Source organism: Nannospalax galili, unplaced genomic scaffold (assembly GCF_000622305.1).
Source record: "Nannospalax galili isolate Female #2095 unplaced genomic scaffold, S.galili_v1.0 scaffold454, whole genome shotgun sequence".
Classification (NCBI taxonomy): Eukaryota; Metazoa; Chordata; class Mammalia; order Rodentia; family Spalacidae; genus Nannospalax; species Nannospalax galili.
This window is the reverse complement of record NW_008334929.1, coordinates 2,946,727-2,963,460: the sequence shown is the minus strand read 5'-3', so window position 1 is coordinate 2,963,460 and position 16,734 is coordinate 2,946,727. Positions and strand designations below refer to the sequence as shown.

The 16,734-nt window shown below is 40.7% G+C and overlaps 1 protein-coding gene across 6 annotated transcripts in view; it reads left to right on the top strand.

Annotated features, from left to right (window-relative positions):
- The window catches only part of Kif21a (kinesin family member 21A), a 141,622-nt gene that overhangs the window by 52,608 nt on the left and 72,280 nt on the right, over positions 1 to 16,734 (top strand). For all 6 annotated transcript variants that reach the window (XM_008829666.3, XM_008829665.3, XM_029561886.1 and 3 more), the window contains exons 2-3: positions 14,128 to 14,350; positions 14,459 to 14,641. In XM_008829666.3, the coding sequence (XP_008827888.1) occupies positions 14,128 to 14,350; positions 14,459 to 14,641 (406 nt within the window). The remainder of the gene's footprint in view (positions 1 to 14,127; positions 14,351 to 14,458; positions 14,642 to 16,734) is intronic.

Genomic DNA, 16,734 nt, shown 5'->3' with positions numbered 1-16,734 from the left:
AACAATATAGATTCTGGGTCCCACTTCTGGAAATTCTGATTTACACATGTCTGGGTAGGGCCTGGAAATATGCATTAATGTACAATGAAAAACACATGGGATCTGCCAGGTGATTCTTTCCTGTGGCCAGGTTTGAGGACTAGTAATATTCTTATCAGTAGCTTCTGCGGGCACCTCCCTACCTCTATGGCATAGATAAACATCTGCATAGCTTCATTCAGTTATCTACTGTGAGTCCATGAGTGGACCTGAGTATACATCTTGGCTTACCTGGGACAGTTTTAATTCACGATCGTCATCTTGGAATACTTATTAGTAGTGTCCCATTTACTTGTAAAGTAACCTGGTCTGAACAGTAGATTACAAGATCATCATAACTATGACTTACATGAAGCTAAAGGGCAAGCATTAGCTTCCCCTTACTGTTACAATTATCACAAGAATAATATTCTCCTTCCCTCTCCTCCCCTCCTTTGTCCTTCCCTCCCCTCCCCTGTCCTCCCCTCCCCTGCCCTCCCCTCCCCTGTGTCCTGTCCTCTCTTCTCTCCTCTGCATATTTTGTACTGATAGCAATAGCTGCTACCAGAAGAAAACTATCACAGCCTTCTAGTAGAAAACATAACCAGAAAGAAATGTGGAAACCCAGATTAATTAGAAGCTTAGGACATTTAGGAATCTTTATTGCAATTAATGTCCTGTTGGCAATTGTGTCTGAATAGTCTGAGAATATTATATTTGGAAAGAAATCATGTTTCTAATTTGTTTTTCTTTATACTTACCAGTATTGTGTGTGTGTGTGTGTGTGTGTGTGTGTGTGTCTGTGTGTAGCACATGCACGTGAGTGCTGTTATGTATACTCTTGCCTAGGCCAGAGGAAAACATCTAGTATCTTATCCATTTTTTGTCTCATGGCCTTGAGATGAAGCCTCTCATTGACACCATCTCCCCAGCCCAACTTAACCAATATTTTTAGTTTCAGGAAATGTAGGCTATTGTCAAACATTTGATTGAGGGATTCTGAGGTTAAAAAATTAAGCTTAAAAATATTAAGAGATAGAGTTGGGAAGATGGTTTAGTGAATAAAATGCTTGCTGAGGAATCATGAGTTTTTAAACTCATGATTCCTGTCATCCTTAGCCCCCATGTAAAAGCCATGCACAGGAGCTGTGATCCCCCAGGGCTGAGGGTCAGAGATAGGTGGATTCTCAGAGCTGCTGGCCAGCCAGTCTGCCTGAAACAGCAAGTTCATGATTCAGTGAGAGTGATAGAGGAAGATACCTGACATCAGTCTTTGGTGTCTGCACACACACACACACACACACACACACACACACACACAACTTATAACTTAGAAATGGGATGAATTCATTTTTTTCTGCAAAGGAAAAGTAGGTTAATGGTGCTGTGAATGGATTTCCTTTGATCTGTGTGTGATTCATGACATAATAGGCCACATGTCATTACATGTGACCATTCTCAGTTCAAAGTTACATAAGCAGCACTTTCAAAGAGTATGTTCTTAAACTGATCAAATCTAATGAAGTAAAGATTGTAAGATAGCCTTCTATGTTAGCGTCATCTTGCACTGTAACAAATTGCCATGAAAAATAAGCATCACATATGTATTGTATAGCAGTTTCCACTGGTCAGTTTGGTCACAGCTTAGCTGGGTCTTCTGCTCAGGACTCACTGCCTTCTGTGCTCACAAAGGCTGTTGGCAGAATCTGGTTCCTTGTAGTTGAATATTTCAGATCCCCGTTTTCTTGCTAACAATTCAGAACCATCTGTTCATGACATATTTTCTTTTGTCCTGCAGTCTGGCAGGAGAGCATTAGATGCTTCACCCTCTTTTCAGACTCATTTACCTAATTAGAACAGCCCCATGCACCTGGTGTCCCTTTGCTTTGATCCAGCTTAGGTGCCGAGTGGCTGAAGTGGAAGTGGGATCCTGTGTACTCAATGTTCCGTTCCGGCCTCACTCAAGGGGCAGGAATCAGGGAGCATCTTAAAATTCTGAATCCCACACTTTCTTTTTATCTATTTAATTGATTAACTTATTTATATGCTTATTTATTTTTTATTTATGAGACAGAGTCTAGTGTAGTTCAGGCTGGCCTTGAACCCACTGTATAGCTGAGACAGAGTCTAATGTAGTTCAGGCTGGCCTTGAACCCACTGTATAGCTGAGACAGAGTCTAATGTAGTTCAGGCTGGCCTTGAACCCACTGTATAGCTGAGACAGAGTCTAATGTAGTTCAGGCTGGCCTTGAACCCACTGTATAGCTGAGGGTAGCTTTGAACTTTTGATCTTCTTGCCACCACACTCTGCTTATGTGGTTCTGGAGATAGAACCCAGCGCTTACATGCATGCTGGCCAAACTACCAGCTGAGCTACATCCCTGGCTCATGACTTGCCTTTAACTGTCCCATGTGGCTTCTTGGTAGGTAACAGAATTCTAGCTTCTTTGCTGTTTGTGGTAGCTGTTATTTTTCCTTATGGCAAACGTCACACTAATAGCTGTGGTCATTTGAGTAGCAGAACATTAATCTCGAGCATTTCAAATGTCATTACTGTTCATAGGAAGCAGAGATGAAATGAGTGTATGCACACCCAATACCTCTTGGGTCAAGGGTCTGTTGCTCTTGGTATAGAGTGGCATATCAGTTTTTCCTATAATGAAATTGCCTAATAGACATATATTATGATTTTTTTAAAATACAAAATAATATTTTTTTAATTTTTTTGGTTTACTACTTTTTAAAGAAATATTTTGTTATTTTTATGTTTATGTGTATGCATGTATTGCCTGTATGTACGTAAGTGCACCCATGTCATGCAATGCCTGTGGAGGACAGAAGAGGCTGTCCTGGAACTGGAGTTATGGACAGTTGTTATCTGCCATGTGGGTGCTGGGATTTGAACCCGGGTCTTCTGCAAGAACAGTCAGTGTTCTTAACTGCTGAGCTGTTTCTCCAGCCCCCAGCATATAGTATTATTAGGCAGAGACTAAGATACTCTATCTCCCAAGAGCATGTTACTGAGATTGGGCTTGAGCTCCTGGTCCTCCTGCTGCCCCCTCCCAAACACTGAGGATACAGGCATGAACCCCTGTGCCTCTAGTATTTATTCAGTGCCTTATCTCTTAGGAAACAAGGCCACAAATGATTCTTAGAGTTCCTATAGTGTGTCAGAAATTTTTAGAACAGCAGGTAGCAGGGCAGAGGCTGTTTTCCTGTGGTAGCTACTTATTGGAATGGGCTAGTGAAGGATTAAAAAGAGACCAGAAACCTCCGTGGCAGCTGCCCCCTTTTTTCTGTTTAGGTTTGTTGTTAGTGCTGCTGGACATTGAGCTCTGGGCCTTGCTCATGCTGGGCAGGTGCTGCTCCATGGAGCTGGTAAATAAAATATAATTAGCCTTAAGAATCAAATATCAGATCAGTACTACTGATCACCTAGCACCACGGAGGGGTGAAAGGCAGAGATCAGCACTGAGGACCATCTTGGTCTCGGTGCTACTGGGATGAGCAGTGGATCAAAGAGATGCCAAAGCGCTGTTCACAGGTCCGGGGAACCACAGAGCCTCACAAAGTGGGAATCAGGTCAGAGTGTTGAGAAAACCGGAGAACTTCCACAGGGCATGGGTGTGGGATCAGATTAATTCAAGCAACAAAACAAAACACCAAAAAGAGGCCGCTCACAAAGACTTCAGGCAGTTGGCAAGTTTGTGACTCTGCAGGATACCAGCGCTTTCTGACATGGTAGGAATCAGCAGTGGCCACCCACAGAAAGAAGAAATTTGTGTGGTGGTCTTCCTCCTTTTTCTTGTGACCGTCAGCTGGCAAAAGAAAGACTTAGCCCTTGTGATGGTTTTCATAAAATAGAGAACAAAGGAATTAGAGAGGTGGTGTAAGAAAAGTCTGAAAAGTACTCCAGAAGCTTCATGTATTAAAGACACAGTTTTCACCGACTCAAACAAAAGTGAACCACCAAACAAAAAAAGTCCAAGTTTGATAACCTGCACCCTGCGGTTGTTATTTACGTTAGTGCCGCTCTCTGAGTCTGAAGAAAATGGGGATGCCACACATGGGAACCTGTGCATTGGAACAGGATGGGCCTATGTGTTCTTCACAAGACACTAGTCCTTCAGTAGCTATGAATCATTGGTTAGTCATCTGCCAGCATTCTGGTTTCTACCTTTAATTCACATAATTCACTATGAAGACAAATTGTAGAATAATAATTTAATCCCCTTTAATTAAGCCCGTTACTTAGGAACTGAGTTCTGGTCCTTGTTGAATGAAGTTCTCTTCCTGTCCATGTGAGAAATGAAACATGACAATAATGGTAGGAAGAAAACTGCCATCCTGGGCGCCAGAGGTGTAACTCAGTAGCACAGTTTGGCTGCCGAGCATTCAAGAGGCCTTGAGTTCAGTGTCTAGCAGCAAACATACCACACACACACACACACACACACACACACACAGACACACATACATACACAGACACATACACAGACACACACATACACATACATAGACATATACATACACAGACACACAGACATACACAGACACATACACACATACACATACATAGACACACACATACATACACATGCATGTGTACACACATACACAGACAGACACATACATACATACACATGCACATGCACAAACATACACAGACAGACAGACACACACACACACTCACCTTCTTATTGCTAGGGGAGGGGGTATCTAATATTCTTTAGTGGTACAGCTCCAGGTAACTTGCTTATGCTCCAATAAATAACCATGCACCATGTTCATGCAGGCAACCCTAAGTCAACTCAGTGGGGAACACACACACACACACACAGACACACACAGATGCACACATACATACACACACAGAGACACATACACAGACACACATACACACACAGACATGCACAGACACACACAGAAACACACAGATATACAGACAAGACACATACACATACACATACACACACATACACAGACACACAGATGTACAGACACACACAGACACACACACATATACACAGACACATATGCAGACACACACATACACATACACACACATACACACACATACACAGACGCACACATACACATACCCAGACATACACATACACAGACACACACACACACACAGACACACACACAGACATACACAGACACACATACACACACAGACATACACAGACACACATACACAGAAACACACAGATATACAGACACACACATACATATACACATACACAAACATACACAGACACACACACAGACACACAGACACACACACATACACAGACACACAGATGTACAGACACACACACATATACACAGACACATATGCAGACACACACATACACATACACATACACAGACACACACACAGACATACACAGACACACACAGACACACACATATACACAGACACACACACAGACACACACATATATACAGACACACAGACACACAGACACACACAGACACCCAAACACACACACATATATACACAGACATACACAGACACACACATATACACAGACACACATATATACAGACATACACAGATACACACATACACAGACACATATACAGACATATACATACATACACAGACACACATACACACAGACACATACACACATACACAGACACATACACAGACACACACATATGCAGACACACAGACACACACAGACACACAGACACACACACAGACACATACATACACAGACACACACACAGACACACACACACATATACAGAAACATACACATATACAGACAGACACACACACAAAGACAGACACACACATACACAAACACACACACAGACACACACAGAAACACACAGACACACACATACATACACTGTCATACACAGACACACACAGAAATACACACACAGACACACACACATACACAGACATACATACAGAGACATACAGAGACACACATACACATAGATACACAGACACATACACAGACACGTACACACAGACACACAGAGACACACAGAGACACACAGACACATTCACAGACATACACACATACACAGATGCACATACATAGATACACACAGACACACACAGACACACACATACACAGACACACAGACACACACATACACAGACACACAGACACACACATACACAGACACACACACGCATACACAGACATACACACATATACACATACACATACACACACGGACACATACAAACATACACAGACACACACAGACACACATACACATACACACGTACATAGACACACACATGCACACATACACATATACAGACACACACATACACAGACACACACACATGCATATGCAGACACATACACAGACACACAGACTCACACATATATACACACAGACATGCACACAGACACACACACAGACACACATACAGACACACACAGACACATACATACACACACAGACACACATACATACATGCACACACACATACATGCAAACACGTACACAGACACACATACACACATATACACATGCACACACACATACACAGGCACACACATATACACATACTCACACACACACAGAACATGAAAGTAGTAGAGGGGCTAGTTGAGTAGAAGGGTTTCTGTGGGACAGGGAAGGGCATGATAGAGGGCAGTGGAGGCATGTGTAAAAATGACAAAAACTCATTATAGACATGGATGAAACTGTCAAAGAATAAAAAATGATTTCATTAAACACTGGGGCTTGAGAGATGACTCAGTGGTTAGGAACTTGACTGTTCTTGCAGAAGACCTGGGTTCAAATCCCAGCACCCACATGATGGCTAACAACCATACATGTAACTCCAATTCCAGGGTATCCAATGCCCTCTTTGTTCCTCTGCAGACATTGCATGGCACAGCTGCACTTACATACATGCAGGCATGACACTCATACACATGAAATAAAATTAAAAACTTACTCTTTGGCCTGGAGGGATGGTTCAGCTTTTAGTGGCAGTTGTTGCCCTTCCGGAGGACCCGAGGTTGGGTCCCAACAGACATATGAGGCAGCTCATGATGGCCTATAACTCCAGTTCAGGGGACCTGATGCTCTCTCTTGACCTCCAGAGGCAAGCACTCGCATGCGTGCACACGCGCACAGACACACACACACACACACACACGCACACTATATACATAAAAAAATCCTCTTGTACCGTATGCTAGTATAAATAGGGTAATTGTTACCATGGCCGGAGGGGGGTGTCGATTTTGGAATTGTGGCTTTTCTTTGCCAACAAGTATGAAATACTCAGCTTTATCTTTGTTTAGCATTCCATATAGATAGAGTTGTATGTGCATGTACATACATATGCAAGTGATGATCAGAGAGAGAGAGACAGAGAGAGAGAGAGAGACAGAGAGAGCAAGAGAGACTGATTCCGTATGTAGTCCTGGCTGGCCTGGGACTCAGTATACCAAGCTGACCTTGAACTTCCTGCCTCTGCTTCCCTAAGGCTGTGATAAAAAGTGTGTACCACCACACCTACCTTATGCTCACATATTTTTTTAGAGTAGTTTCAGTTTTTAATTTCCCAAGACTCGGGGCATCCAAACGTATTTTTAAAAAACAAAGCAAAGGTTGAAGAAGCCACAAAGTAGGTCACACTCTTAGTATGGTAGAAGACCCAAACTGATTTGATATGTCACGTTGACTTGTGAGGGAACTGGTTTAAGGCATTTTCAAGTGACATTTAACAACAGTACAACACTACAGCTCCATAGGCTTGCCTCGCCACATAGTGTCCATTTGTTCAAGAGGCTGTAATATGGATTTGGCATCCTGTTTTATAGAAGCTTTATGGATACGTTAATTGAGGCTGGGAGAGTAACTTCCAAAGGTCACTGCTAGCATATGTAAGGGCCTGTGAGGGATCTGAGATTTCACTCTGTTTACAAGGTAGCAAGCTTTTGCCATTTCATGAGTAGTGGCAGAAGATAGAAGACTCCTGGGTTGGAGGCTAAGGACTTACTACAGCAGGACCATCAGCACTGTGATCTTCACGTTGATTTGAACTGGTTTCTCAGTGCTTCCCGATCCCCCCAGGAGCAGTGCAGGTGCACCTATTACATGGTGCTAGTAAAGCAGTGGAGGCATTTAGAAACCTCCCCATGAAAGGGTGGGGACTCACTGCTTTTATAGTAAGAAGAAGCCACTTTGTCAGAGGGAAGACACGACCTCATCTTAAGTGTGCATGCTGCAAACAAGACTTGAGAAATCATCTGTCCAACTGGTCAGGGTCTTCCATTCTGTGCAGGGACGGTCAGGTCCCTGCATACATTGCTCACGACATGTGGTAGGGTTGAGTTGCTGATTCAGATCTGCTGGATTTCCTTCCTGAAGGAAACAATAGAAAAGAAGACTAACAATAGAAAAGAAGTCACAATCTTGATGAACATTAGACTCAGCCTCAGAATCTTGTGTAGTTTTAGGTAGCTGTTGTCACGGCGAGGAGTCATGGTAGTGTTTTCATAAATGGAGCTGCTTTTCCAGGGGCCACCAGAACGTACCCTCCATGTGCTGGAGTTGACAGTAGGAATCATGAAGATACAAGGCACACGTACAACTAATGATGGCTAACGTGTGACAGGAAAGAAAAAAGGCTTATAGCCACCTTTAAAAGGATTTAGTTTTGCCAATTAATTAAAATATAACTTGAACCTGAAATGAACCTTAGAAATACTGAATTTAGGTTCTTCATGGTATAGATTAGAAAATTAAGCAGAACACCATTGAATATTGTTCAGAAACAATTTTCTGGCCGCCAGCTGGAGCAATGTCATTCTGAGTAATTTTCCTCTTTGCTGGTTTTGCTGATAGGAGTCCATCAGGAAGCATTTACAGAATTACTTAGTTTTATATAAGATATTCTCTATCTGCAAAGACTAATAGAGAATGGATAATTCAATTTTATATCTACTGTATTAAACTCATGAACAGATTTTTGGGAGGAATAAGTAATTCATCTTGAAGAAAAGGATGGACAGAGGCCCTGATGTCTGAGTTAGGTCTTTGAAAAATTACAAGCGGGTTGCTGACAGATAAATGGAGGGTCGACATTCTAGGTAGAAGGAAAACCCATTAAGTTGTGTGGTGAAGTATATAAGTTGGTCAAGAAAAAACAGATTAAGTGTAGTTCAAGGGACTTGATTTGAAGATGGAAGGTCAGGAAGAAACCAGATCAGGAAATCCTTAGATAACAAGCTGAATGTGGGCATTTTTCTGGCAAAGACTGACCTTTTTAGGTAGATGGGTAGGTAGGAAAAATACTGGTTCTAAATTAGAATTTAGAATTAAAGGGATGCCACAACAGCTACTTACGGTAGAGGTTTGAAAAATACGAGGTTGTCAGTAGAATCAGGTTGTGAAGAGAAGATGAAGACTGAAAAAGACCTGCACGTGGAAAGAAGAAAAGCCATTGATGCGTTTGTTAGAGCGATTTCAGCTCTGTGTGGAAACCGCCGAGCCCTGTCCTGAAGGAAGGCTCGGGGAGGGGATGACAGCAGCCGTTGTTAACATTTCTCCATCTTAAAATTAACAGCTCGTATCATTCTATTCAAACCTTCAACCAAGTTACAACAAATTACATTTGATTACTTTATAATTATCTAGATGCAATATAATTACATGTGTAGCTATATGTTTATGATGGTTTAGATGTATAGATTACTTATTTATAATTATTAGCATGTTATGTATAGATAATTTTACAGTGTAGTATTGATATACAATATGAGAACATCTTATCCTAAAGATGCTATTTGTTTTATGTAAATTTTTCTTTAAGAAGCTGTTTCGATTATATGTAGTGGTATGGTTATACATTTTAAATGGCTACAAAGATGTATTATTTCTTAGTGTTAGATTACAAAATGTAGACTTCATAGTTTTGGGATTAGATAGATAAGTGTGTTTAATGTTCTTATATCTTACATAAAAATACTCAGAAAGGATTTGAAACTATGCAAAAGTCAATGTCAAATTTCTTAGATTTTGCTTTATTTTCTCTAGTGTTATAAGGATTGATATTGTCTCCCCTCTCCTTTGCATAAATTCAAATAGTAGTTTTGAAATTGAAGTTTATAGCTGGGTAAATTTCACGCTCTTTACATATTAGGCAGTGAATTGGCTTGGGTTTGAACAGAAATTGAGAATTTTTGATGAGTATAAATTTAGGGATCTGGAGGGTTTAAAATACTAATTTTTGAAGGAGGATTGAAAGGAAATCACATAGGTAACCTTTGAAAACAGTCAGCTTTCACCTCCTTGCATTATTGGAGACCATCTCACCCAAGTGGGTTTTATTTCTCAGTCCTGTGAGGAAATAGCCTTTGCCTGTATGTGGAAGGAAGGGTTCAGCACATCTTACTGACATCTAAAAACACCTTTTCTTCTCCACCCTGCAAATGAATAAACTTGGGAGGATCTATATTTTAAACAGATCCTCCTTTCTATTAGGGTGGATAGCCATCAGGTAAGTATAGGTTAGGAGGTCAAGTTGAAGACAGGGCCACAATGGATTCTAAAATTGGCAGGCAGATCTGCAATTAAAATGGCATCTAAATTTTCTTTGTTATGTTGAAACAAAATTGAAAGCAAATAACCCAATAAATCAAGCCTGTGATTATAATCATCACTCAAAATCAGTGAACTGATTGCAAGCCAGAATCTAGTGTTCTTTGCCATAGAGGTTGGGCCTTTTAGTGTTCTGTCATGTGGAATTTGTTAAGTTCTCAGAGTAGTCTAGCAATCCTGAAGCTAGTGGAGAACAGAGAGCTAGCGTTAAGGACATGACGTTCAACAGAGACCACTGAGTTGTGCTGGAGTACCGAGAAGTTATGGGAGCTTCGAGAATAATTGATACCAGAATAGAGTTGAAAACGAGATGCTGAGACTGCTAAGGAGTGGGGACTTGAGAGGGTTGAGGGAGTGTCCAGGGGGAGGAAACATGTATTTGAAGGCACAGAAGCAAGAGAGTATAGCTTGCTAGTGAAAGGGTTAAAACCCTAAGCACTTTCTTCATCAGTGGAAATCCTTTTCAAAGGCAAAGATGGGCATGACAGAGCAGAGGGCTGTACTAGTGGAGTTCAGTGACCTGATCAACTATATAGTTTACAGCCATCAATATTGAATTGTATGGAACAGGTTTCCGGGTGCAAGTGTGAGCAGAGGTTTCAGGAGGAGACTTTTGGAATAGTCTAAGATAGTGATGACCTTTCGTAGGGTGGTGTGAATGAAGAGAAGCAACATGGGGGACTAGAGAGCTATTTCAAGAGTAATTAGTGGCTCTTAATTTCTGACTGGATATCAGTTTAGACAGTCTTTCTCCCAAGGCAGGAGTTTGTTACAATCCCTTCCTTATAAGGTAGGGGCGGAGTTGGAAGAAAGAACATTCATTTTGGGAAACACGGAACCAGAAAGCTGATGTGCTGCTATTACCATAAGCTGTTTTTCAAATTTTACTAGTTAGAAAAATAATGCTTTAGGTTAGCATACAAAGCAATGGGCTTTGTCGTGGCCTCTTCATACTACATGTATGTTTTTATTCTCCATGTGTTCCCCTCCCCCTCTGCCCTCTTCCGTGTCATCCCCCTTAAACCGGTTTCTTTCCCTCCCTACTTTGTCCCATTGTTTGCCTCCTTATTATGTCCCTAAAATCTTCCCTCCCTCTCATGATCTCCTTTCTAGTTGTGTGACCTGTATACACACATATGAATATATGTTCATCTACATGTATGTATATACATGTACATTTTAAATCTAGGCTTATAGGCTTTTTTATGATCTGTAAGCATAGGAGCTTCTTATAAGGAGCTCTTTGTTTTAATTGTTACACTATTTATTGCTTTGCCTGTTCCTTTTTGAAAAGATTTGTTTTATTGTTATTTATGTGTCTGTATATGTATGCACAGAGACCTTTGTGCACCTGTGTGCTGGTTCCCACGGAAGCCAGAAGGGCGTCAGATCCCCTGGAGCTGGAGTTACCATTAGTTGTAAGCTGCTTCGTATGGTTGCTGGGACCCAAGCGCTGGTCCTCTGCGGGAGCAGCAGTCATTCTCAACTGCTGAGCCATCTCTCCATTCCCTCCTTGGCTTTCCTTATAGTGCAGTATCTTATAGGTAGACAGTGTTGGATCTAGAAGGAATTGTGGAAATTATGGTTTCCATCCACGGGTACACTGGTACCCTGCAGCAACAGAAGCAAAGGCCAAGCCTCATGACCAGCGCTTCATCAAGCTTCCCCCAGTACCTAGCCGGCTGCTTCGTTAGGGTTGATTAAAGCAAACACTGCTGCAGACCCTATCAAAGAAAGACAGTACCAAGGGAAGGAAAATCATTGCAGGGCAGTGTGGACTTTCCTGGACTTCCATCCACCTTCCATCTTGAAAGAGAGCGCTAAAAGTCAACATCTGGACTTATGGCTGGGTTTATCACTAATAAACAAATGAACTCATTCTAGGTCACTAGACCTGAGTTTTGCCTCACAGAGGTAACGATAGGACACTAGATTTCTTTAAAATCTGCTCTTTTCTCTGTCTTTATCATTTTATATTTCCTGTCTGTAGTTTTCTTGATGTTCTTTTTTAAAACTACTTCTGTTTCTCTGTGTCATGTGGGAATTTCTTTAAATACCTAAACACTGTCTAGAGAGTGAATAGACTGGGCTTGGGAGTTTGTTATTTTATGAACATATTACCACATTTATGTTCCTTCTTTGAGATTGAGATTACAAAGAGAAGAAAGAACCAGCAAATATTGGGATCTGGAGCGGTGGGAGGTTGCTGTGCTATGGTCTTCCAAGTGGGCGGAGGGTGACCCAAATAATTTATGGAGTTGTGTTTTAGAGAGAAAATGTTAGAACTTCTATTTATTCTTAATTTTTTGGTCTTTTTCTCATAGTCCTCTGGAACTTAGTCGACCTAGGAGGGAAAGGAGCAAAAACTGACCTTTATGTCCCTTTGTCCAAATTAATAGGCCTCATAGTATGGCTGTTAAACATCCAAGAAGGTTAGTTCCACTAGTCTGATGCTTGTAATTACCATATGCCATGTAGTTAAAGCTTGGGCAAAGACCACATGCTCTCAGATAAACCTTGCCTAGGCATATATTATATTCTTTGATCTGGTTGTATGTATAATTTGTCAGTAGGTTGTTGGACTAATATGGTTCCCTCTGGTTTTTTAAAACCAGCTAGGCATTATTTATCTCTCACATTGTCTAACCCTGCTACCATGGTTTCCCCATTTAAGGTGCCCCCATTTTTCTCATTTCTCCCTTAATAATACCCTTCTCCTATGGTCCCACCTCTCTTGAGCTCCTTGAGGCAGGGTCTTCCTGTAGCTCCAGCTGGCCTGGAACTCCCTATGTAGATCAGGCTGGCTTTGAACTCACAGATGTGGACCAGGCTGACCTTGAACTCACAGAGATCCACCAGCCTCTGCCTCCCATGTGCTAGGATGAAAGGCATGCGCTGCCATGCCCAGCTTTATTTTTAATTTCTTTTTTTGCAAACTTCTGCTTTTGATATGTCTTAGTGTATGACCAATCAGTAGGTTTGTATATGCACATACAACTTTAACAATGAGTAGATGTATATGTGTATTGTGGAAATGTATTAAACATATTACGGTGACCGTAAGTAATGGTCAAATATGTTCAGGAAATCCTAGGGAAGAGCTGGGTAATGGTACGTCAACGGTATCAGGGCATCGAGGTAAATATTCCGAATATCATGTCCACAATATTTCATTGTTGTTGATGATGATCATTGGAAATAGAAAAATAGCAACTGGCAACATTTTGGAGCAGAGTTTATTTGAGTGAGATTCTCATTCTTACAGAGTTGATGAGAAGTATCTACTGAATAAGTAATTTTAAGATGACTTTATACTCTTGTCCAAAATTTTGAAAAATTGTTAAGTAACTCATTGGGATTGTCAGGCAAGTCATTCTTATTACTGAAGTTAATTCGGTGTAACTTGATTTACTTAAACTTTTTGACCAATAATTTAATTTCTGTTTTCTTGAGTTTTTTTTTGCCTAATATACATACATATTTTCTTCTGATTATTTTTTTTTATAGAATAAGACCACAACTTGCCAAAGAAAAGATTGAAGGATGCCATATTTGCACGTCAGTCACACCCGGAGAACCGCAAGTCTTCCTAGGAAAGGATAAAGCTTTTACTTTCGATTATGTCTTTGACATCGACTCCCAGCAAGAACAGATCTACACTCAGTGCATTGAAAAGCTCATTGAAGGGTGTTTTGAAGGGTACAATGCCACAGTTTTTGCATACGGACAAGTAAGTTCATACTGTTTTCATGGAAATTGTAATCCAGTTGAACTTCCTTCTATGTCTTCAGGCTGTGTTAATACTGAACAGTCATCTCTTCACTTATCTTTTGCTTAGACTGGAGCTGGAAAAACGTATACAATGGGAACAGGGTTTGACGTTAACGTGGTTGAGGAAGAGCAGGGCATCATTTCTCGTGCTGTTAAACACCTTTTCAAGAGCATTGAAGACAAAAAACACACAGCAATTAAAAATGGACTTCCTCCTCCAGAATTTAAAGTGAACGCCCAGTTCTTAGAGGTAATCAGTTGTCACAATTTCCCTTTAAATTTCATCCATAACACTGAATCTGTATGATTTTATATTGTTGGCTCAAGTACTGTGCTTTGCGTATAGTAATCAACATTGTTTGAGCAAATTAACATTAGTTAGTAGATAATAAATATACCTTTCTTATATATAATAATGTTGGCATTTGGTATTATAAATGTTTGACAGCATCCATGATATGAAAGTGCCTTTAATATTATTTCAGAACCTTTATTAATATAAAGATAACTTACTGTGGTAGTTTAGTTGGGCTTAAAATGTACTGAGAATTTAGCGGTTAAGAGCAAAGAGGAGAGCAGCGATGAACTGGGGCTGTTGCCCTAACACTGCTCTACCTTCAGAGGTAGTGCTGGTGTCTCTGCAGGGTCCAAAGGTTGGAGCAGGTTTGGATTGATTTATGGCAGCCTAGGCTGCTGGGGAGGTTTGTCAGTAGAAGGAAATGTAGTAGTTGAGTCGACTCTGGCATTATAATTCTGAATGAAGGGTTAATTTTGTTAAGAAAGATCCCTTTTGGGGCCAAGAGATGGCTCAGCAGTGATGAGCACTGGCTCCTCCTGCAGAGGACCTGGATTCAATTCCCAGCACCCACATGGCAGCTGACAACCGTCTGTAACTCCAGTTCCAGGAGATTTGATGCCCTCTTCTGATCTCCACAGATGTTGCACACATGTGACACATGTACATGCAGGCAAAACATTCATACACAGAAAATAAAATAAAATAAAATTTAAAAAGCCAAACCAAACCAAAGCAAATGGCATAAACTTTAAAGAAAAAATGTGAAGAATATTTTGATGAATTCTTTATCAATGAACCTAAAGAAGCATCATTAAAAACATCTAGACCTGAAATACAAAGAACAGAAAAAAATTTAATAACCACATGATTAGAAGAAGCATTTAATTACAGCATTAACATATTCAGTAACATTCAGTAACAATTTCCAGAGCAAGGATACATCTCTTTCAAAAGCGGCTGTAAATTTTTAGGTTCACAGTTGAATTAATACAGTTATACAATATTGAACTCAGTATAAACCCTATAAGACATAAAATTGAATGAGTTTTTAACCTTTAAAGATGATCTCCATTTCATTTTAAAATATGCCGTTTCCTACCTTTTTAATGCTACTAATGCTTAGATGTTTGCACATGTGTCTTTAATTTCTATGTATCTGATTATTACCAGTCACAGTCAGTTACACTCAGATCCTTGGCACCTGAGCATGGATATAAAGTCATCAGGTAGATTTCACCTGTGGTTTTTCGCATCTACTATTTAACATGAAGCAAATATTTATGCTTCCTCCTCAAATATAACTCATTTTTTTATTTGTTGATTTTTTTGTGTATTTCATACAGAACATACTGGAGCCCATATACTCTGTCATCCCTGTTACTGTCCACTGTGTTGCTGGTGCCCCCAGCCATTCCCCAGTGCTTCTCCATCCTCTGAATCTAGTCAGCCTATCTAGAGATCTTTGTTTTAGGAAGATCAGCTGTTCCTCATCTAGCAGCAATCAGTTGTCAATATTCCTTTAGATAAGATTGGGGTCTGCTGTTCATTTGCCCAGTTTTATGCTGGGTTACTGTCTGGGAGTCTTTTGGGCCACCTGCCCAATAACTCAAAGGAAGGTGTCTCCTAGCTGGCATTGTTTCTTGTTATGTAGCCTTTAGCTATACATATGGACTCTTAAATAATTATATTGACCACATTAATCTTTGGTTATACTTTCCTTTTGGGTGTTTAAGACCCTACAATTGGCCCAGATAAACCAATTTATTTTTACTCTTAAGGTCATTTGAGGATCTGTTCCTCAGGGATCACATGGGCTTGGAAGGAGCCCCTGGCTCCTTTCTTTTACCAGTTCCGTCTATGTAAAGAAAAGGTCCTGCTTGACCATGTCTTGCTTTGCTTGGAAGCATTGGAGAAATGTTTCCTCTGTGTTGACCCTCCTCTTTGTAGACTGGACACTGGTTCATGTCCATCTCGTGGGGTCTCCATGACCTCCTTGCTGAAGAGAACAGATGACTCACCACAGTTACAGGACATTTTGAGAGATG